This window comes from Typha latifolia, chromosome 14, assembly GCF_019914945.1.
Source record: "Typha latifolia isolate L0001 chromosome 14, TyphaL0001v2, whole genome shotgun sequence".
Taxonomy (NCBI): Eukaryota; Viridiplantae; Streptophyta; class Magnoliopsida; order Poales; family Typhaceae; genus Typha; species Typha latifolia.
The window spans coordinates 3070810-3093610 of record NC_133099.1 but is presented as its reverse complement, the minus strand read 5'-3'; the positions used below and the strand labels follow the sequence as shown (position 1 = coordinate 3093610).

Below are 22801 nucleotides of genomic sequence, written 5' to 3'. Positions count from 1 at the left end.
AAAGAAAAAAAAGACACAGGTGATACATAATTGTCTAATCTGTGGCATGTTGATCTTTACATAAAGCAAGACTTTAGGAAATAATGCCATTGATAAAAAGGAAAGGTAACCATAATGATGCCAAGAGCTATTAATCTTTGAATAAGCCTATCATTGGTGTTTAGATCCTTGTACGAATCCAACAATTTTCATTCACTAAAAATTTTACATGCTGTACCAATACTAAATCCTTCTGTCTTTTAATTCAGAAGTTGCTCCTTCTTTTGAAGGTATTCTCTCACACAAGTATTCTCCTTCTGTGAAGAGAAACGCACAAACAGAATTTGAATGGCAGAACAATTGGTAATTGGCAAGTAAATGAGAAGTTAATCTTATAAGATAAGCATATATAGTTTATTGTCCCTATAAGACATAAGCTTGCAGAAACATATTGCATTGTATACATAAATAGATTATATTGCATATAAACATGATTAGAGGATTTCGGATTCTGCTTCAGGCAAAATGTTTCTATCTGACACAACAAAAAGGGCTAGAACTTAGAAGCCCAGATGGTTGGCTCATACCTTGACATGATCAATACAACAACAAAGATGACAATGACAAAGCTTTATGTACCAATTAATTGAGGCAAGTTACATGTATCTTTTTCTCCATCCAGTTCCATTTTGCATAATATCGTTCAAAACACAAAAGAGCATGAGCTAAATGAACACCAACATATATGATAAATAATCTTTCTATAGCATGCTTCATATTCCTTTCCTACAGTTCTTTCAAGTTTCATAAAGTTCTTTAGGACATTTTGGGGGAACTTAAAACACAACCTAAAACCAGAACTATCATATCTAGTAGTTTATTCAATGGTAAAAAAAACCTTGCACTCATCATGGATTGTCCTAATGATATTTGGACAAGATAACAAGTCAATCATTAAACAAGCACTTGGAACACTGAGGTCAAATAACCAACCTAATGTCAGGAAGAAGTGGGTTCAATAGAAAAGGAACTTAGATCTGATGCTTGAAAGAAGAAAAGAGTAAATAAAAGTACAGCAACTGCAATCTGATAAAGAAAGAAGCAGGAGATGTGCATAAGTGCATTTACCAGTCTTTAGCAAGCCAGAAAATCTACCAGATGAAATGACAGAGAAATTTAGTTCTTAATCCAAGATGCTAATTATCTATTCTTTTCAGCACAAAATGATGACAGTTTCAGGTAAATTATTGTGACTAGTCATAACTCATTTATTTGTAGAGAATCCGACCAGTCATTAATCATTATATCTAAAGGACGATGTTCTTTTAGTTTCACCATCACCATTGCAGATATGTTAACATTGGAGTGCGTTAGAATCATCTAAAGATATGTAAAATAATACGCACACGCTACATTAAAACCAATATCACATAAAAGCATACAATTTGTACGTTAAACTATCTATAACATAACAACTTGCACCCTAATAGAATCAGGGGATTGTTATGCTTTAGATAGTTGGGGGGGAAATTGTACACTTCTATTTTTAGGGGTTATGTTAACCAATCCAAACCTGAACCAAGAGGCACATGCACCAAATCAAACCAAACAAAAAGGTAAATGGAATAATTGAAAGATTAAAGAATAACACGATAATGTATCAAGTTTTCCATATAAAATCACTATGGCTATAACTATATAACTAAGTTTTCTGATTGAGATAGGTACATATAGAAGGAATACATAACACCATTAACACCATTAATATACCTGGGAATGACAGCCAAGATAGAACACTTCTCAAAAAACAAGTATCAATTACCATGTGTAGAACAGACAACTGATGTCAACATGACATACAAACAACAAACAAGCCTTTAGTCTGGCGGACTATATGAACGTATCTGTTAATAAATTGCTAATCAACAGTAAATTTGGCATTTTGGCCATCCTAGTCTAGTAAAAATGCCGATAAGCAGACAAGAATCCAAGCCTAAAGAAGATTTCAAACACAGTGCACGCCAACTTAGAAAGTCAACCAGTAGATGGACTTTCGGCCAAACTCGATACAACCACATCACCAGATATATTGCAATCCCTACTACTTCTGTTGCGCACAATCTAACACGATGCCTTCAATTAATGGAGTCAATTTTTTTCTGGAACAACTCTACAGAGATACGCATACCAAATCAAACTGAAGAATAAAATGGCTTTCTCTTTCTAACTGGCATTTGAACAAACACCTAACTGATTCCTCGAAGGCTGAAAAGCAATGAAGAGGCAAATTGGATTCAGCTAACAAATGAAAAGAAATAAAGGGGCAAGAAAAGGGTGATCGAGAAGCCTCACCTGAGGAACAGCCAATCTGGTGCGTTTGCTCATCATGAAATCTTTATTTTCATTTCAGGCCAAGATTTAGATCAAAATGTGGATGGAGTTAATTTTTGAAACATAGCCTGTTCTAATGTAGTATTAGCTACTAAGGGCAAATTATAGTTGACTCTTTTGATTTAGCTCGGGTTTAACTCACCTTTGTGATTCATACTTAAATAATAACCCCCCTATATCCTAGACGAAATTGAGAATAAATTAATATTTCTTTGAAAGTAATCAAGTCTTTTTTACGTCTTATATGAGTGAGTTGAATTCAGCAAAACCAGTAATTGGATGCCTAAACAAATTGTTATATATATAGATTTAATTACTTCCTAAACTACTTAGACATTGTAGTTTTGCCCTCCTGTTATACTAATTACATAATAGTGCCACATTGTTCATATTATTATTTTTTATATACGAGAGAATTTTATAAAAAATTAATTCTATTTTGTGATTCACATCTCAGTTTTTTGTAACCCAATTTTTACTTTTTCTTTATAATTCGCATTTAACCTTCTCTATTAATTTAAATATAATTTATCTATTTTGTGATTCACATCTCATATTTTTATAACCCGATTTTTACTTTTTTTTTTATAATTCACATTTAACCATCTCTGTTAATTTAAATGGTACTGTAAAAAAATATTTTATTATAATATATAAAATAATTTTTAAATAACTAAATTACTCGTGACTTCTTTAGAGGATGGGCAAAGAGGAGAAAAATTAATGATAAGAGTATTATAGTAATTTGGTTAATATCAGTTAGTGTGTTAAAACGATAATTATAGAGAAAAAGAAGATGATAAAAATCATCAAATATAGAATGTGAATCATAAAATAAATAAAATATATGATGTAATTTGTAAAATACCCAATATATATTAATAAGAAAGTAAGGGCAAATTTGCGCTCATAAAACCTACATCAGATGGACCGTCATCTGCCGCCAATAATCTCCGAATCTCGAAGCAAAACCCCGTATCCCATTCCCCGTCGTCCGTAGAGAGAAGAAATAACACCAAACAAATATCGATCAAACGAAGAGCGAAAGAGGAACACGAGGAGAACACCACCAAACCCAAATTAGGATCCAAAGGGAAAGCGAAGAAGAACCAATTCCTCTCCTTCAATGGAGACATTCAACCTTCTCTTATCCCAACCTCCTCTCCTCATCTATCACCCTCACCACTTCCCCGTTAAACCCCCAAAGCCCTTCGCCTCTTTCCCCTCTCCTTCTACCTCCATTTGCCGCTCCAGCAAGTGGGCCGAGCGCCTCCTCGGCGACTTCCACCTCCTCCCCTCCTCCGAACCGCCACCTTCTTCCTCCTCCGGAAGTACCACTCTCCTCTCTCTCCTGCCTCCCCCTCCTCCCCCCACCTCCACCGACCGCACTCTTCCGCTCCCCCTCAATCTCTACAAGGTCTCAAAATCGCGTCTTTCGACTTTCTAAGCGGTACCCATTTGAGTTCTTGACTCGGGTTCTTCGTTTCAGGTTCTTGGGGCCGAGAACCATTTCCTCCGAGATGGCATTCGGAGGGCGTTCGAGGCGAAGATTTCCCGTCATCCGCAGTATAGTTTCAGTTCGGAGGCGCTCATTGGCCGGAGGCAGATTTTGCAAGCCGCTTGCGATACACTATCTGACCCAGACGCCCGCGAAGACTACAATCGTGGCCTCGCGGAGGATCGAGACGCTGCTCTCATCGTCGACGTGGGCTGGGACAAGGTGTCGTTCGTCTTTGGTGATTGCAAATTGAGAATTTTAGCTTGTCTGTAACTTGGATGATGGAATTGGTGTTCGGTCATTCTGTCGAGCAGGTTCCGGGCGCATTGTGCGTATTGCAGGAAGCCGGGGAGACAGAGGTGGTTCTCGGGGTTGGTGGGAGATTGCTGATGGAGCGGCTGCCGAAGCCTTTTAAGCAGGATGTGGTGCTTGTAATGACACTGGCATATGTGGATCTCTCGAGGGATGCGATGGCGTTGAGTCCGCCGGATGTGGTGAGGTGCTGTGAGGTGCTTGAGAGGGCCTTGAAGCTCCTGCAGGTAAAACATAATTGTTTTGCATTTCCTTTATCAGGACGCGTAATATGTGATATACTAGCTTATAGTGATGATCAGAGTTATCCAGTTAGCTTCTTATCTTTAGTTCAGTCATATTCTTTAGTTCTGTTTCAGGTGTAAATGAGCGAATAACTGGATACAAATGGACTTGTGTAACCAACATATTGAGAAATTACAAATTTACAACTATGGAAAGATGAAGATTGTTTTCTGCAGCATCATAGATATTAGATTTTGGTAGCCATATCCACTTTGAGATATCAGTGGAAATATGAAAATCCATTTTTGAACTATTTACTTCCAGCAAATTGAACATCATTTTGCCTTTCTATTTAGTTTTGATTCATATTACACTTCTTTTATCTCTTGCAAAATAAGAAGTACGCTGCTTTTACATCCAAATTACTAGAGTAGATTGCTCTAGCATGTGGGAAAGTGGGTGATCTTGCATCTTCAGCCTCCGAACCCTTTCACCAAAAGGAGGAGAAAAATAATCGTGAACATGCAAGGTCATTTAAATAATTCAAGATGCAGAATCCAATTAGTGATGCTATTAATCTTGCAGTTTCCTGTTGCGGCTTTGGAACCAGGATTCTGTTGATGCTTTTTCACTAAAGGTTAGGTGTAATGCAGGAGGAAGGGGCAACCAACCTCGCACCAGATCTGATGACACAGATCAATGAGACCCTTGAAGAGATAACTCCTCGTTGTATACTCGAGCTTCTTGCATTGCCTCTTGACGAGGAGCACCGAGTTAAAAGGGAGGAAGGCCTTCATGGTGTACGTAACATATTATGGACTGTTGGTAGAGGAGGTGCAGCCGCTATTGGAGGAGGATTCACTCGAGAAAACTTCATGAATGAAGCTTTTTTATACATGACAGCGGCTGAGCAGGTTTGTCAGATAGTTTTCTGAAAGCCTAAAGTCTTTTCCTAACAGAGTCGTATCTGTACCTCTTTCTGAAATTTACTCACCTTTTACTTTTTATGATATAAAGGTAGACCTTTATTATGCAACCCCAAGCAGTATACCACCAGAGAGGTTTGAATTCCACAGTGTGGCACTTGCTTATGTTGCCCAGGCAGTTGTGGGTAAGAAACCATATCTTGTCATGAGGGCAGATGATTTTCTGCAACAACTTCAGGAGATCAAGGCTGCTTCTGAGTACACCACTTATTCTGATGATGAAATAGATCCTGCACTTGAGAGGGGACTTTGTTCCCTTCTTGTAGGGGATCTTGATAAGTGTCGCATATTGTTGGGCATTGATAGTGAAGATTCACAATATAGAGATCCAAAAGTTATAGAATTCATAATGGAGAACTCTAACATCGACCAAGATGACGATCTCCTTCCTGGCCTTTGCAAACTCTTAGAGACATGGCTGTTCGAGGTGGTTTTTCCTAGATTTAGGGATACTCAAGATGTTCACTTCACCCTTGGGGATTATTATGATGACCCAATGGTCTTAAGGTATCTGGAGAAGATGGAAGGTGGTGGTTCTTCACCTTTAGCTGCAGCTGCAGCAATAGCAAAGATTGGGGCTGAGGCCACAGCTGCACTTGGTACTGTGAAATCAAGTGCTCTTCAGGCATTCCGCAAGGTTTTTCCACCAGTAAACAATAAAAGAGGGTCAACTACAGAAGTATCCATTGATGCCCAAGGTCTTGTTCCCGAGACAGATGCTAAGGACTCAATGGTGAAAATTGATCAATATAGTTCATCTTTTCAGCCTGTGATTTCTGGAAATCCTAACTCTGAAGATCCCAATGTGCAAGATTTGACTTACGATACCAAAAGTGCAACTGTGAAGATTATGTCTGCTGGTGTTGTGGTAGTATTGTTGACAGTAGTTGGGCTCAAGTTTTTACCTGGTAGAAGCTGGTTTCCTGCTGCTAAGAAGGAGCTAGGGTCTGCAATGGCTGCTAATGTTGTAAATCCAAGTAAGAGAGAAGACCAAATTCCTTTCATTTTTGTTGACAATGGGACTAAAACTAAAGGCATAGAACATCATTGACTTTCTAGAAGTTGCATATGCTTTTTGATTTCCATATTAATATTGGAAGCACATTCTTTTCTATATTATCGTCCACTTCTTCACAATATGTGTTATTACTTCAGAAAGTGAAGTAATTTTGGAACTAGTGACCAACAAAACAAATTTATAAACCACAAATCTTCTACTCATTTCTTTTCAAAATCTCCTTATTTTTTCTTTGCCTATGTTCTGGCTCTTAAAAGATATGGAGCAAGAAAAATCTTTGGAGGGTGACTTGTTTATCTACAATTTACTCTTTTCATTCTAGTGAATTTCTGGTTTTATATGTTAAAAGAAGTTCACTCATTAACGAATAGTTTTTTGAGGCAAGGGTTTTACCAACTGAAAACAATGTCATGACAGTCCATTAATATTGTTTGAGGCCACAATATATCCTTCAGAATCCTATGTGGTCTTATAAGCAGCCATCCAAAACTATGTTGAATACTTAGATACGGAACTGAAAAGATTTATTCAACACAGATGAGTTCTGATGAATAATGATGGGTGGGAAATGCTTCCAAATATCAAGATGTTTCCAGTAACTTGAACAAATGGTCATTGAAAGTTTGAAAGCCTGACCAACTAGTTGTGACAATGCATGAGAGTCATGGTCATGGAGAGTTTATTAATTTGCTCTCTATTTCTTTTATCAGTTTATGGATATAGCTAATTTATGGGGGAATCTAGTTTCTTCGAATCTTTCATAGATAAACACATCCAAGAAAGAAAATTGATTATATTTTTTTGTTAGAACAATGAAAATGCTACAAAAAACTGTAGGTAACTAGGGATGATGCTGACTTATCTTGTGTGTCTTAATTATTTGTCTGTGTTCAGTTATATTAATATTTTCATTCTCAATATGACTCTTTATTTTAGTCTTAGAATGGAAGTCAAGGATTTATGCACCATAGAAGTGTTTTTTTTCTTTAAGATGGTGAACTGTAGCCCTTTCTGGATTGCTAGTGCATCAATATTTGCATGATAATAGTTTAGCCTTCTGGGTAATGCTTCTTTTGTCAAAAGCTGTATGAAAAATGTCTAGAAATTATCTTAGTGATTGGTTAACCATGCATTGCTTCCTCAGTATTTATTTGGTAAAAAATTAAGGAATTGTATGGCTTGTGATCCTCATTGAGAAACATGGTTATGCTGAGTCAAAAGCCACACGTTATCTAGTTGACATTGACCTCCATCATGATTCTTTTAGGAGCATTGATATGCATGGTGTTGGTTATTACCTATTATAAAACTCAATTATTATCTGGTTTATTGGCTTAAGATGCTCTGAAATGGTCTCCTTTCTGTTCATCTTTCTCTTGGACATGAAATACTTATATTTTCTATTATATTTTTGTGGAAAGGTGATCCTGCAGATGAGGACTCTGTGGAAGAAGTACCCAGGATGGATGCAAGGTTAGCAGAATCTCTCGTTCGCAAGTGGCAAAATATTAAATCACTGGCTCTAGGACCAGATCATTGTCTTTCAAAACTGCAAGAGGTGAGAGATTCAAGCTTCATTTCCACCATTATTGAGGCTTTATCTAGTTACAAATAAATTATTTTGAAAATCAATCATTTTGGCAGTTTTTTAAATTATTAGCTGGAGAATGAAATGTTATGCCTGTTATTTTGGACCAGAGCCCATTTATCTCAATAGGTAAAACTCAATATTATTAAGGAAGCAATTGCTATTCTTGTAAGTAGCTGCCCTGAGGATTAGACCTTGTTAATTTGGCATCTGCCATTATGAATAAACCCACAGCAATGTAAGTATGATGTTCTTGGCTGATGAGACATGATTGTGCGCATGTGCTGAACTGAGGCAAAACTTGGTCATTCATTGGCATGAACTAAAAATATCCCCTTCATAAAACTGGAATAATGGTTGTATGCGCAAAGATCTGTTGAACATGTGTTTCACAGACAATGTAGAAATATGAGATTTTTTTGAAATCCCTTTACTCCTTTAGTTCTTGCATTATCATTATACTTACCTTGATTTTTAAGAACATAATTTTTTACTTTTGAAAAACTAACAGGTTCTAGGAGGCAGGATGCTGAACATATGGACCGACCGGGCTGCAGAGATTGCACAGCATGGTTGGTTCTGGGAGTACACCCTGTTAGGTGTGACAATTGACAGCATTACTGTATCCTTGGATGGCCGTCGAGCAACCGTGGAGGCAACTATTGATGAAGCGGCGCAGTTAACCGATGTTGTTCAATCAGATCACAATGACTCATACAGCACCACCTATACCACAAGGTATGAGATGGCTTATTCCAACTCTGGCTGGAAGATCACAGAGGGAGCAGTGCTGAAATAATTTTTGGATGATGTAAGCCCCTTTGTAATTAATGTAAATAATCATTTTACTCCCTTATTTTGGACATAGATATATTCACTATCCTGTGGTTCGTTTGAGTTCTGAGCGACTCATATCTTAACCAGTTTTGAAGCTCCAGAGAAATGCTCTCTTGCCATCTTGCATAAAATAATTAATAGAATGTTTCAGTAAGCTGATAGTGTGTTTCATCTAAGTAATATGTTAGAACTTCCTGTAAGTTTTACTATTTCAGATGATAGCTGAGCATTCATGTTAAATTTTAACAATAATCATATACTTTTCTCTTGTTTTAAATTTGAACTATGATCAGTTTTTATATACAATTATCTTTTGTCATATTATCCCCTCAACTATTTAAGACATTTCAAATTCTTCCTCCATTAGTTTATGCATAATTCAAAGGGAGTGATTATATTATGAAATGATGAATATATAAGATAAATATACGATCATTTTATACAGGAAAAGGAATACGAATGGCTGCATTACCATTTTTCACCAAGCTTTTGTGATTAAATGTAGATACAAACTCACAATAAAAGTGCAACTTTATATAATCTGGTTAACCACAGCACATTTACAAATTTCTCTATAAAACAATGACACTCAAAGAATCACATATATAAAAGGAAAAGAGGAACAAAAAATTATTAGATACCCAAGCCAAAGGAGTCAATTGCTCTCCATATCTTCAGCCTCCTCAACTATTATATACCTACCATCTTCAGCTGTCATTGTGCTCATTTGAGAGAAGACCTACCATGTTTCCAGCTGTAAGATCTTCGGTTAGTCCTCTCTGGTGTGAGTGTGAAGCTTAATCCAAACATTTCCCTGAGGGCCAGGCCTGACTCCAAGAGTCCAACCACTTTTGCGACAAGAGTTGCGCTTTCTCTGACATGTTCAATATCGGTTTTCGTCCACACGAGATGGGAGAGTTGTAATCTTCGCTGCTTAGATTTCAATGCGATCCCCCACTTGGTGTAAAGGCTCTCTCTTTCCTCTGAGTGCAACTTCTTCAGCATCTGCCTGTACAGCATCTCCCTTTCGCGTCGAAGATTCTTCAAGCTGCCAATAGTCATGAACTTCCATCACACAGGGTTGATGAACAATCAATGTGCAGTATTTCATGTAGATAGAATATTATATCTAAGAGAGGAATACCACAAGAACACAACCACACCTTGATGCAATCGCCATATTGGGCTCGCCTGCGCCTGCTGGTTTAGTGAGATTGCCAGAGAAGGAGTTTCTAAGGAAGGAGAGTCTTCTATGTTCCACTTCCATATAGATAGAGTCTGTCGGATCTCCCTTAAAGAGCAGGAAGAAGTAAGACCGATGAACTAAGGAAACATTGCATGCATGCCAAAGGTCAATTATCTCTTGTTGCTTTTTCTCAAACTCAAAGGGCCATTGAGTAGGAGATCGTGAGGAATTCAGTGCTGGAGCAATGCAAGTGTCCTTCAAAAAATTTTCAACCCCAAAATCTTCAGTGGTCGTGTGATGTGAATACTGAAATTATAGGATCGACAAGCGTCAGTTTTGTGACAAATACTGCTAGGATCCATCAAACACAGAGATAGAACATAATGATGTTACATCAATGGTCTAGGCTGTACAAATTTAACTAGATCAGTAAAAGAGAACATCATAATTAGGAAAACTTGCATCAGTTCAAGAACATGTCTTGGACTAGAAGATAGAGACAGATGAATCAACAAAGGTATGAAAAGTATCAAAACTGACCAATTATATGATTATTATGTTTCATAGAATTGTCACAATAGTGAAAAAAATACTTTCATCCTATATCAATACAAACATAGTTTCTTAGATTCTCATATTAGTCATAAATATACCCTATCTTCGTTACAATTTCGACAAAGTCTTTAATTAACCCTATTAAATAACCCCCTTGTCTTACTTTAGTGTTCAAATTTTTTATAGTTTTATCATCCATTATCCAGAATGCTGTCCATAGTAATCATGGATAATCCAGCTTCAGTACAATGAAGGAAAAAGAAGATACTGTGAAACATTAGATCATACAGAATAACAAAGAAAAGTAATGCATGATTATGTTTCGGCATATGAACACACAACAACTTCCGAACGACATGCATTAAAAAGATATAAATATGTAAGAAAAGAAAAGGTTTCATGATGGTATAGTTATTCAAACCTGATCATCAGGGAGTCGTCTTGGGTAGTGATTTTGAACCAACTCGTGTCCTCCAACAAAGCTGCTATTGTCACTATTGTTCTCTTCATAAATAGTGCTCATATCAGGTGTTTTAACCATTTCATCAAGGGTGAACTTTTCAGAAGCCTGAGATCCTTCAGGTGAAAAGCTTCCATTTTGATGATCACAGTTTTCTGTTTCAAGTCTTCTTCGGACTCCATCAGGCCTTCCTGGAAAGTCCCTGAAGAAGTTATCCGGTGGTGTCCTGTCAGTGTGCTCCAAATCCTCACACCAGCAAGTTGAAGAAAGCATCAAACTTGCCCTGCAACTTCTACTTCTAGTTAATGCTGAATCTCTGGAACTCGGAGTATCTCTTATTGAGACTAGAGATTCATAATATGTCTTGGCAACATTGTGGACTCGAGATGATTCATCCATACATGGTTTCACATCATTGGAGACTCGAGACGATTCATCTGTATATGGTTTGACATCAGTGAAGAGCGGAGATGATTCATCCATATATGGTTTGACGTCATTGGAGACTCGAGATGATTCCTCCATATATGGTTTGACATCAGTGAAGATTGGTGATGATTCATCCGTATATGTCAGGACATCATTGAAGACAGGAGATGATTCTTCTGTATATGGTTTGACATCATTGAAGACCGGAGATGATTCATCTGTATATGGTTCGACATCATTGTAGAATGGAGAAGATTCATCAGGGTATGGTGTGATAAGATTATCTACTGTGCTTGTCATACTTTCAAGTTCTCCTTCTTGCTCCGGTAGCAAGTCCGTGCCTTCTGAATGTTGCAGTTCCTGATCTTCAAGCTTGTCAGCATCAGTGAGAGGTAGCAGACTATCACTTTCTTCAGCAAGTAAGAGATTAAAATCTTCACTCCTGCTTCTGCTTAAATCATTTATCTCAATACACTGGACTTCCTTGCAGTGATCCTCATAATCAACACAAGCAGCTTGGAGAATTGCCTCCTGCCTCTGATGTGGGACAGCACCAGAAAACCTAGGACTGCTGAATGTTCCCATAGGAGAGGTACTGTGCGGCTTCATTGTATCCTCAGAAAGCTCTATATGATGCTTATCGCAATTGTTGTATACATCTGATGCACTAAACATTGCGGGGAGAAAATCTTGATCTTGATAGACAGCACCAGATGCTTCAGAAATCGAAAATGCATCTTCAGATACATTCCGTACATGGTATGCTGAGGATTGGCTAAATTCATCCTAGAAGAAAAAAAAATGGCATTTGGAGAATATAGTCATCATCTTAGACTAGTTATAGCATAGCACTTCTGAATAGATGGATAAATACCCAGTCTCTTGAAGAGTGATCATCCCTGACAACTCGGAGCAAATCCTCAAGTCGAGACTGAGCAAGGTCTCTCTGCTGCATCAGTTCCTTCAACTCTTTCTCCATCTGAAGAGTTAGAAAAGACAGTATATTAGGATTAGAATTCAACATTAATGAAAGCCACTGCCCCAAATGATAGCTTGTAATTGGATACAAATGTAAATATGCACATTGTTCATTCAATTTGCCAACGGATTGCACATCATAGAATGCTATAATGTATGATTGGACACCCACAAGTGGCAAAAAGACTGTGCAGATTAGAGATAAATAAAAAGTAGATGTGAAGTCAAAAGTGGTAGACAAATGTGGAAACAACTCAAATATATTATAGATGCAGGAGTGAACAATTTATATATGTATATATAGACCATGATGATTTCATCGTAATCTGCATGTTTAGTATATCTGTACCTTTTTAATCTGGGAATCTTTCTCCCTCAAGACATCAGAATGAGAACATGGAGTTGCAAGTCCTGCATATTTCAGTTCACCTTCTAATCTAGAAAGTTCTCTTCGCAGATGCTTTACCAGTGCCTTGTCAGACATCACAACGTTGACCTGTGCATTGGTGGATACTTCTTTTGCACAGCTTGCAAATAGAAGAGTATTTCTGGATTGCTCGATATGACTTCGTGCAGGGCTCATTGTGCAAATAATGGCAGTTCTTGCGTTACCTCCTAACGAGGCTTGTAATATGCGTGTCAGTTTTGAATCTCGATATGGGATGTGTCCATTTCTTCCCTTGCTGCATCAAAGCAATGACAAGTGATAAACAATACACAATCCATTAGATAAGAATCTCTTACTGAAGAATTGTCACTAATGGGTATCTAGTTACATTTTGCAAGTCGAACTGCAAAAATGTTCTACCTTAGCTTGCGAACAACAGTTCCCAATGTAAGTAAACTTCGATTAATGTGGCAACCTTCTTTTAGCCTCATACCAGCTGATAATGCCTGAGATGCACGTTCACTTCCTGCCAAGTCAACAAAATTCTGTGTCCAAGAAAACATTTAGAATCTGTATTTTCCCTTTGGGTCAAGATTTAGAAATGTTATATAAGATAAATTCTATACCACACAGGCTGCCAGGGTGCTTGCGCTGCCCTTTCCTGAGAACTGTCGACCAGAACTTTCAATTATCTGAGTAAAGGAAATAGACAAGAAAAACCTGTAATTCCTCTAATTCTGGAGGAAAATCTATATAATTAACTTTATAAAAAGGAGCATACCAGTCTGAGTATTTGATGAGATCTGGAGCTCATTTCATTTAAGGAAGTTTCTCCAATCTGCCTTTGAGCTGCGATAGAAGCCAAAATGTACATGTGAATGAATAAGAAGCAGAGAGAAAGTATGCATGATCCTAGGAAGTTTATTTCACACCTTCACACATAGAAAGAAGCTCCTTAAGATGATCCTGGTTCCTTAGAGTTTCCTCTGTAAGTTTTTCTACAATAGTTCCTTTCTATTGAAGTTGAAAGATCATAAAATAAGACCATTATAAATCTGTGAGGATTGTAAGATAATTATAGTCAGTGACCATGACTGTTAGATAAAGTGAAGTGTCTACCTCTGGATCATCAAGAAGCCTAAGAGGAGTGGCATCCGAGCTCAAAAGATCCCTCACTGCTTCATTATATATCTCCATAGCTGAGAATTTTAAAACAAATTCTCTCTCTGCATGCTACATAAAGGGAGGAAGAACCTCTTAGCAAAGAAAAAGTTACAAAATGAAAGAATGGGGATTCATAAATCATAACTGCTTAGTTTCAGTACAGGATCAACTGTGGCTAACCTTTTGTATGTAGTCATAGATATCTGCTACACTATACTCTGTTATCCCAGTCATTGTATATGTCTTTCCACTGCTTGTTTGCCCATAAGCAAATACGCTTGCTGATTAAGAATATGACCACTGTGAATTTTCATACACGGTAGCATGCTAGTAGATGGGAATCTAATTATCTATGAGAAAATTATACGTACAATTAATTCCATTAACAACTGAAAGAGCAACTTCCTTTGCACCTTCCTCGTACACTTGTCTTGTGGTGCAATCACAACCAAATACTTTGTCTATGTACCATGAAGAGAAAACAGTAGAGTAGAAAAGAGAGTCAGAAAACTCCATAAGCAATTAACGCATCAAGATTATTTAGTTCAAATAATATGTTTATCCACTAAAGAAACCATATTTGATGGGATAAAAACATGAACTCTGAAAATTTCTGACAAGAGAACACAAAAGTGCAATTGATTCACATTTTATAATACTTTTCATCAGCTAAGAAAAATGCAAATCCGTAGTGCGTCTCACTTTATCGAGAAAGAGATACACTCCTTATGTATGCTATAAACCTGGAAACCCCCTGAATCAGAACATTATATTGTTCTATGAGGCACTCTAACCTAATGCTGTAGAAAGAGAAAGAGAGCAAGAGAGATAACGGGATATACATTTTACACCCCAAACTTCATAAACTTCACAAGGCCTTCCAGAGGCATGATCAAACTAAATCAAATTCGTTCCTTATGCTGATTCAACTTATTCTTAAATACATCTTTTAACCAATATAACTCACATTGTTAGAAGATGCAACTTGAAACTTCCTAATAACCAAATCATTACACAATTAATTCGATCAGGCACATTTCATCAAAAACCAATCGTGCAGCCAAATCATACTCACCAAATGTGTATGCAGTGGGAAACATGGACCTCTCCGGCAGGCTGTTCTTGAAGACGACGGTGGTGGCATCAATGCATTCCCAATCAGACATGTCATTCTTCTCAATCTCCTTTGCGTTAAGCGGCCTCAGCCTTACAGAGACTAAGATCCTCTCTTCCCTCCCCGCACCTCCGGCAGCCTCCACCTTCTCCCCTACCGCCATCTCATCCCCCGCGGCAGCTCCCATCTCTTCCCTCCCTCTCCTACACCACACACCGAAAGACTTCCCTTTATATCAAATTACCCAAATCAACATTAACCAAGCAAAAACAAAACAATGTACTAGATCAATGACTTTTCGCTATTCTCTCTTCATAAGGAACAAGCCAGAGCTACAGGAAGGTCCCCTCTTTTACATCATCCACCCAAAACTTCATCTTTATGTCAAATTAACCAAGACAACAACGAAACAAAGTAAACAAATGACTTTTTTTTTCCCCTCACAAGAAACAAAAAAGCACAGCTATAGGAAGGTAAGAAGCATCTATTGAGGGTAGAGAAGTGGTCGTTATGTGGTTGGATTAACGACAAACGTACGACGGAGACCCGCCGGAAAGCGGCTCGTCTACGGTCACTTCAAGACATCAACTTTTGTCATTCCAAATGCTATTGTAATCGTTTATGTTTATTATTTTGATCCCGTTTGACGCCGTCCAAGACTGGAGCTTTCTCCATCAGGATGGTCCCTACCACGTCGTAGCGTTCCCACCTCCTCCATTCCCATGATTTTTTTATAGCAATTCACACATGGGAGAGGAGAAGAAGAGACCAAGATGCGATTTTGAAGGCAATGCCGGAGGATGGTGATACTTACATTGCAAAAGATGGCCCAGCTGAGGGAGATAGAATTGAAGAGGAGAGCAGAGGGATGTTGCAGGATGGGAGATCTGAAATGGAGATTTAGAGAGGGTTAAAATGTAAAAAGAGAGAGAGAAGAGAGAGAGAGAGAGAGAACTGGTGGCTGTAATGCAGGAGAGCTTTCTTCTCCTCCCCTCTTGTTGGCTTGTCTCCCTCCCTCCCTCCCTCTCTCTCTTTCTCTTTCTCTCTCTCTCTCTCTCTCTCTCTCTCTCTCTCTCTTGAGAGAACTTTCCAATTGGAGAGCTTTCTGAAGTGTTTTTTTAATATTTTACATTTCTACTTTCCAAAATTAGTTTTTAGGGGCTAATCTTATCAAGAATATTCAAAGAAAAATACTGGCACTTGATCATTTTTATAAATATTATCAGATATATTGCTCAAATTTTATCTACATTAACTCTTTTTAAGCCACATAATTTTTTTTAGTTTAAAGGTCTGTATAATTTTTTTTATTCAAAGAGATATATATGTGGGTAAAAAAAATTAAGAGGGTATATATATAAAATAGTAATAGTTTAGAAAGTCTATGTGGTGGCATTTTATTAGTAGTGGTTGGCATTTTGCAATATATATAATATATATATATATAAAAGAACTTATTAGTTTTTAGGTTGTTTGGAGGTGATTTTCTCATTAAATATTTTGCTGTCCTTTGTGGAAACAGTCAAAGATGCCAGAAGTACAGATTGATCATTAGGAGAGAAACTAAGAAAAGAGGGGGTGAAAATATCAAGGGCTTAGTATTTTTTTTTTCTTTTCCAATAAATATAACGGATAATTCTCACTTTACCCCCGAACTATCGTACTTTCTACTAATTACCTCCTAAATTTTTTTTATACATAATAACCCTCTAATAAAAAAATTAATTAAAATATTTTTAATTAGCTTACAGGTCGTTATGTACCACAAAAAAGTTTAATAAATTATTTATAAAAAAATATTTCAAATAATTCAGAATAACCTATATTTTACATTTACGGTCAAACCCCTGTCTTTTGTTTTTATTGGCTGAAGACCATCCTCAGTTTTACATTTAGACCATTTATTTATAATGCTTCGACCTTCTTAACTATCTAATATCTCCTCACTTTTTATGGTTACTTTTAATTTTATTTATTTATTTAAAATAAAAGTAAAATAGTCTTTTAACACGGACAACTAACGGAAGATGTATTTTAAAATTTTTACATAGGTAAAAGATGATATCAATGTGTTGCAAGAAATAGATAAAAGGGTCTGTGTAATAATACGCAGTAGTTCATAGGTCTAAATGTAAAAAATTAGTTGTAGCTGCAAATGATATGAATCCGAGCCATGAAAAATCTAAGATGGAGGACTTAAAAATAATAATAAGCCTAATTTAAAGGTGCAATTGGTAAATTTTTACTTTCTTTTTTTTTCTCTCTCTTTTTTGAAAGATTTTGGTGGCAGTTGGAGAAACTGTCGGCAGTTTGTTCCGCGCCTTCGGCCAGCGAAGCATTTCATTCTTTTGGCTTGGGTAATTTTAGTCGACCAAATCCAAATTTTTCTTAATTAATTGCTATAATTAAAGGTTAAGCCAAAATTAACTCCTTTTGGCTCTATCTAATGCTTTGGGTCTCCTGCTGATGACGTGGCAATGAAGCACGAGATGGAAATTTAAGGAAAAGAGATAAAAGGGGGAAAAAAACGGTTCAATTGCACGCGACTCTCGCTCAGCGTGGGGCCCGAAAAAGGTTACCCAATAAAATAAATCTGCCCACGTGAAATAAGATTTCGTTCACTTAAAGTGCGCAAAAGAAAATTAAATTCATTTTCAACCCCCAACTATCACACTATTACGCAACGACCCCTTGAACTTTATTTTTATACATACTGATCCTGAACTATACAAAATAACTCACCTAACTCCTTCTATTATGTAATCATTATGTACTAAAAATAAAAGTTTAGAGGGGTCATTATATACAAAAAAAATATTTAGGGATTTATTGATAGAAAATAACAAATAACACTTTACATTTTAACTATATTATAATAATTTATCTCTTTTTAATAGATCATAACTGTGTTAGTTATACAAGGAGGTGGATAACTAGATGGATATTGATAAGAAATTAATTAGAGGCGGCAACTAGGTCAAGTTAGCCTACTTGTTTATTAAATAGATAAAAAATTCTAAATACAAACATGACATGTTTATTGAACAGGTTACTTGGGTCATAAACGAGTTATTTAGATTATAAACAAAAGAATTTTAAATTTTAAATAATTTTTTTTTGAGTTATAAGTAGAATTTTTAGTGTTATAAAGAGATTAGTCGAGTTATAGACAAGTTACCGTGTCATCAATGAGCTAGTGGATTGAGTTATAAACCAATTGAGATAATAAAAATAAATATCATTCATTTAATAATTAGGTTAGACGGGTTAAGCCCTTTATGACCCAAACTGAATTAGTCTTAACTCAAACACATTTAAAGGCTAGGTTACCATATCAAAGTCAACTTTTGCTAACCCTATAATTGAACCCAATAGTCCCAAACCATTAGCATATAATGTTTTTAATAAAATTTTTATAAAATATTAATCTCAATATCCAGAGATAGAATTTTAACCACATACTCTCTTATGAGTTGATAGGACTAACAGCTAGGGTTGTCTTAAAGGCCTCATTTTTTTTACCACATATAAATAGAATCTCTTATTTGCTATAAAGGAATATCAAGTCAACACCCTACAATAGATAGACAGATATAATCTAATATGAACACCTAATTTTAATAGAGTGAAAAGAAAATAAACATCCTAAACACTAAAATAGGATTCAAACACAGAATTCTTCCAAGTCAGCAAATCCATAAGTTTTGTTGTTTAATCTCAAGTGTTATATTCGAGAAAAGAGATCATGATAATTTAGAAAATATAAAAATATTATTTCAAATAGACAAAATACTTTTGTTTCATGTTGAGTTAAACTTAACTCAGCATGTGACTAAGTATATTTTAATAAAGTAGGTGCTAAGTTTATAAATTTCTTGATGCATAAAGTATTTCATAGAAATTTTTTACAAAAAATAATGGATGAACAAATATGATCACTTTGTTTATCTGGCAGGCCACTTGTTAGTTGTTATATAATGTTACGAAATGACCTAATATGATCCGAAATAATTTTGGACTCAATTAGGTCCATAATTTTCGAGGGGATCTGCGAACAATCTAATCGATGGATCTTCTTGAATTTTAAATATATTGTCACTCTTGGAAATAGCTTTCTAACGAATCTAATATTATAGGATTTGGATGTTTAGATCTTGAGATATTGACCAAACGGTGGTCGAAGGGCAATTAAATCCTAGCTTGATAGCCCTTCAATGGCTAGATAGATGCTGGGGAAAAGTTGTTGTAGAAAATGGGGATTAAGAGTTAAAGGAAGCCGATTAAAGACTTGGGTGATAAAATAAAGGAGGTGGGAGAGGGCGCTAATGGCTAGTTATGAGATAAAGGCACAAAATAACTAAGTTAAAACCCTAATAAACCGGTCTTCCTTATTTTCTCGGATTAACCCTACGTTTTGCCCTTTATCTTCTCAAATTAACCCTTTGTTTTACGGTAGATAGATTTTGAATATGGAGAAGTCATGAATACCAAAGTTGTAGATCTAGAGGTTGGCGATCTTATCCGTGATATTATTTGGATAACTGTAGAATATTCTGTGAATATTTTCCCAAAATTGTACACAGCTAGATTTAGCTAATTAAATAAAATCCTAACCCACTAAGACTCTAACTAAACTAAATAACTAAATAAGATAATTAGACTCAATCTATTGAGCCCAATCTCCTTTTGATGTGATTCGATCTGACCCAGTTCGCATCATATAACCAGTTTAATTAAAAATTTAAGACAAATAGATAATGCATATTATACTCATAAGTCTACTAAATAAGAAAATTGGTATTTACTAAGCAAAAAATTGTTACTTTCTTAAAATGCCAAAAATACTCCCATATAATCTAATAGAACGAAATAGTATAAACAGAGAGATAATGGGTACAATAGTCATTTTATTTATGATTGTTATCAGTAAAATAATAAGCATAGTCTAATTAAAACATCTCTTTATAGATTAATTGCTACTCAATAACCTATCATACTAATTGCACTCCCCTTTCTTGGAATTTCTCCTGCAATCATGTTAATCATGTTCTTTGGTGAAGATTGGAAGTCCAATGTGTTTGACTCTATTAGAATTATTTCTTAATTAAACGTGTCCACCACGTCTTCTTAAAGTTCTTGTGATTAATTAATAAGCATAACCTTTTTTTTTAAAGAGATCTTTACATAATTACCAGTGAGAACTTTTAAAATAGTATAATTACTGTTACATTCCTCAAAATATTCATAATTGCCACCGAAGTCATTGAGCTCTTTTAAACTATCATTCTATTAGTTAAATCTAATTAATTGTGATCGGAAAGAATATTTTACTCTTACGTAAAATATTAATAATAGTATAAAAGGTATCCAATATTATACATAATACTATAGTACAACGAAATATATTTTATTTCAAAATTTATTAATAAACATTTTATACTTTAAACTTAAAAGAAGGGGTAGTTTAGCCATTTATATTTGTATGTGTCTATTAACTTTGATAATTTATTAAGAATATTCTGTTAGCTATAATGACAATTTGTTAAAAGATTATAGTAACAATTTTGATATGTTAAAGAATATAGTTGTTACGATCCGATCACATGGGTTAATTAGAGTTAAAATTAACTTTATCTAATTGTTTTAAATTTTAAATAAATTAAATAATCGGTACGCTAGAAACTTTTACTCTTATAAATAAGAGTGTTGGACATTTTACTATAGCCATTAGATTGCATTTATCTGTCTAGGAGTAAATTATAGCCGTAGAAACATTCCGAACTTCTAAACCCTAGCCATTTTTCTCCACCAATCTGCCATATTTGATCTCACTCTACTATTTTATTAATATCTTTTTAGGTAGACGTCGGATTCTCGTGAAACCAGATCTATAGAACCTTAACTTCTGAGGCATATAAATTTTTACAATTTTCTTACATCTAGATCTGATTCGTAATAGTAATGACAATTATAATATTTTAAAAAAACTCACCGGTAATTATGTAAAATTTCTCTCTCTTTTTTTCAATGGTTTGACGAATCTTAATACCAAATAATTTGTTTGAAGATTAAGGTAATATGGGAGCCTACTAACTTCAAAGGCATTTGGAGGAGTTTCTTCCACAAAATCCCAATTATTGCCTCCTTAAATTTTCTTTTTCTCTTTTGTATAAACTAGTGCACCTTATAATCTCTCTTTTTTTCTCTTACTTATTTTATGTATAAGATGCTCCGAATATTTTTTAATCTTGTAATATTTTAGAAGTTAAAACTGAACCTATAGTTGAAATTTGAATCTATATTAGCTTCCTTAATTACATGTTAAACTTGATTAACTCTATCCTCTTATTAATACTAATATATAATAATACATTTTGAACTAATAATAATATTTAGAGTAAGTTATAGTTTACACATGTACTTCCAGTTTACTCTGTATATTTTAAAATTTTAAGCACTTAAGGTATGTCGTGCGTGCGAACCGAGCCGGGCCGGGCGACGCGCGTGTGTGTGAGTTGAGTTGCATAGTAACCCCTTTTGGGGCCCAAAGCCCATATGAACTTTGTTACTTATATACCATACTAACATTTCTCAAATATCTAATATGGTACTAAACTTCCTTTTCTTTATTTTCAATTGCCATGATATCCACTTTAGAGCTAATTTTCATTCACTTCTCTTCATGGATTTGACTAAGTGAATATTTGACAATAAAGTACACTTTGAGCTAAATTAATTCCACCATTAAACTATCATTAATAATGTGTGGGCCCCACTTAAAACTTAGCTCAAAGTTAATAAAATTCATGTCAAAAACATGAAATTACTAACATTATATTACGTGCACTTCTAATAATAACTAAACAAAATGGTAACAGCTTGTTTTGTTTTTTATTAACAGCTCACTAGTAGAGAAATAGATAATTCATTATTGAAAGATTATGGAGTTCGACTATTGTTTACAATTATTATAATTAATTAAGATGCTATAAATTTTAATTTTTTTAAAAAAAAAGATAAAAGTTTTTTTTTTGTAGACTATTCGAAGGCTAATTATGTAGGCTAGACAAAAAGTCTAGTCCTTTTCAATATATATATATTGAACAGTCGGACAAACCTTCGTACTAAATAAGTCTAAACTATATGCATATAATACTTCAACATGATATCTACTAAATAACAATTCTTATGTTTGAATAGCCGATGTCAATATGGACAGTTATAACTCAACTATGAGCTAAATTAACGAAAAATTAAATAAAATAGTCTCTCTCCCTATTTATTTCTCTCTTGTGATTTAATTGAGACTCTATAGATTTCCACCAACTTTGAACCAATGTGGCCTCAAAATATACTAAGAAAAGGTCTAGGAGAAGTTGTAAGTTTAATACAAACAAAAGAGAGCTTGGCAGTTGGCACCACTCGGGTTGGAGGAACATTCCTGCAATCTGTGCTGCAGATAATCTGCTGCCTAACATGGGTGGGACCACATTGGACATTTCGAGGGTCTTATCCACTTGTCAACATGACAGCTCACTAACACTAAAAACACTATCCGTTTAATTATTTCACAATCTCGTCCACGTCAAACAAAACCCTTTAAAAAAGACTACCAAAACTAAAAGCTTATTCTACTCATCCCAAACAGGAGTTAGTGCCTTTCCAATTGATATTACACTACAAATCGATCCTT

At 35.4% G+C, this 22801-nt stretch overlaps 2 protein-coding genes across 2 annotated transcripts; one reads left to right on the top strand and one right to left on the bottom strand.

Moving 5' to 3' along the window:
* The first annotated feature begins 3312 nt into the window (after nt 1-3312).
* On the top strand, nt 3313-8991 carry LOC140800935 (protein ACCUMULATION AND REPLICATION OF CHLOROPLASTS 6, chloroplastic). Its single transcript, XM_073155870.1, has 7 exons — nt 3313-3787; nt 3860-4090; nt 4183-4407; nt 5059-5319; nt 5423-6368; nt 7831-7967; nt 8509-8991. The coding sequence occupies exons 1-7, from the start codon at nt 3497-3499 to the stop codon at nt 8794-8796; spliced, it is 2379 nt and encodes a 792-aa protein (XP_073011971.1). The 5' UTR covers nt 3313-3496; the 3' UTR covers nt 8797-8991.
* A 356-nt stretch (nt 8992-9347) lies between these two features.
* LOC140800934 (kinesin-like protein KIN-7J) lies at nt 9348-16109 on the bottom strand. Its single transcript, XM_073155869.1, has 14 exons — nt 15923-16109; nt 15070-15311; nt 14366-14455; nt 14175-14275; nt 13950-14063; nt 13763-13844; nt 13612-13679; nt 13457-13522; nt 13251-13375; nt 12792-13125; nt 12339-12443; nt 10997-12250; nt 9998-10326; nt 9348-9882 (listed from the first exon to the last, which is right to left on the bottom strand). Coding segments are annotated over exons 1-14 (3237 nt in total). The 5' UTR covers nt 15925-16109; the 3' UTR covers nt 9348-9557.
* Nucleotides 16110-22801: the final 6692 nt, after the last annotated feature.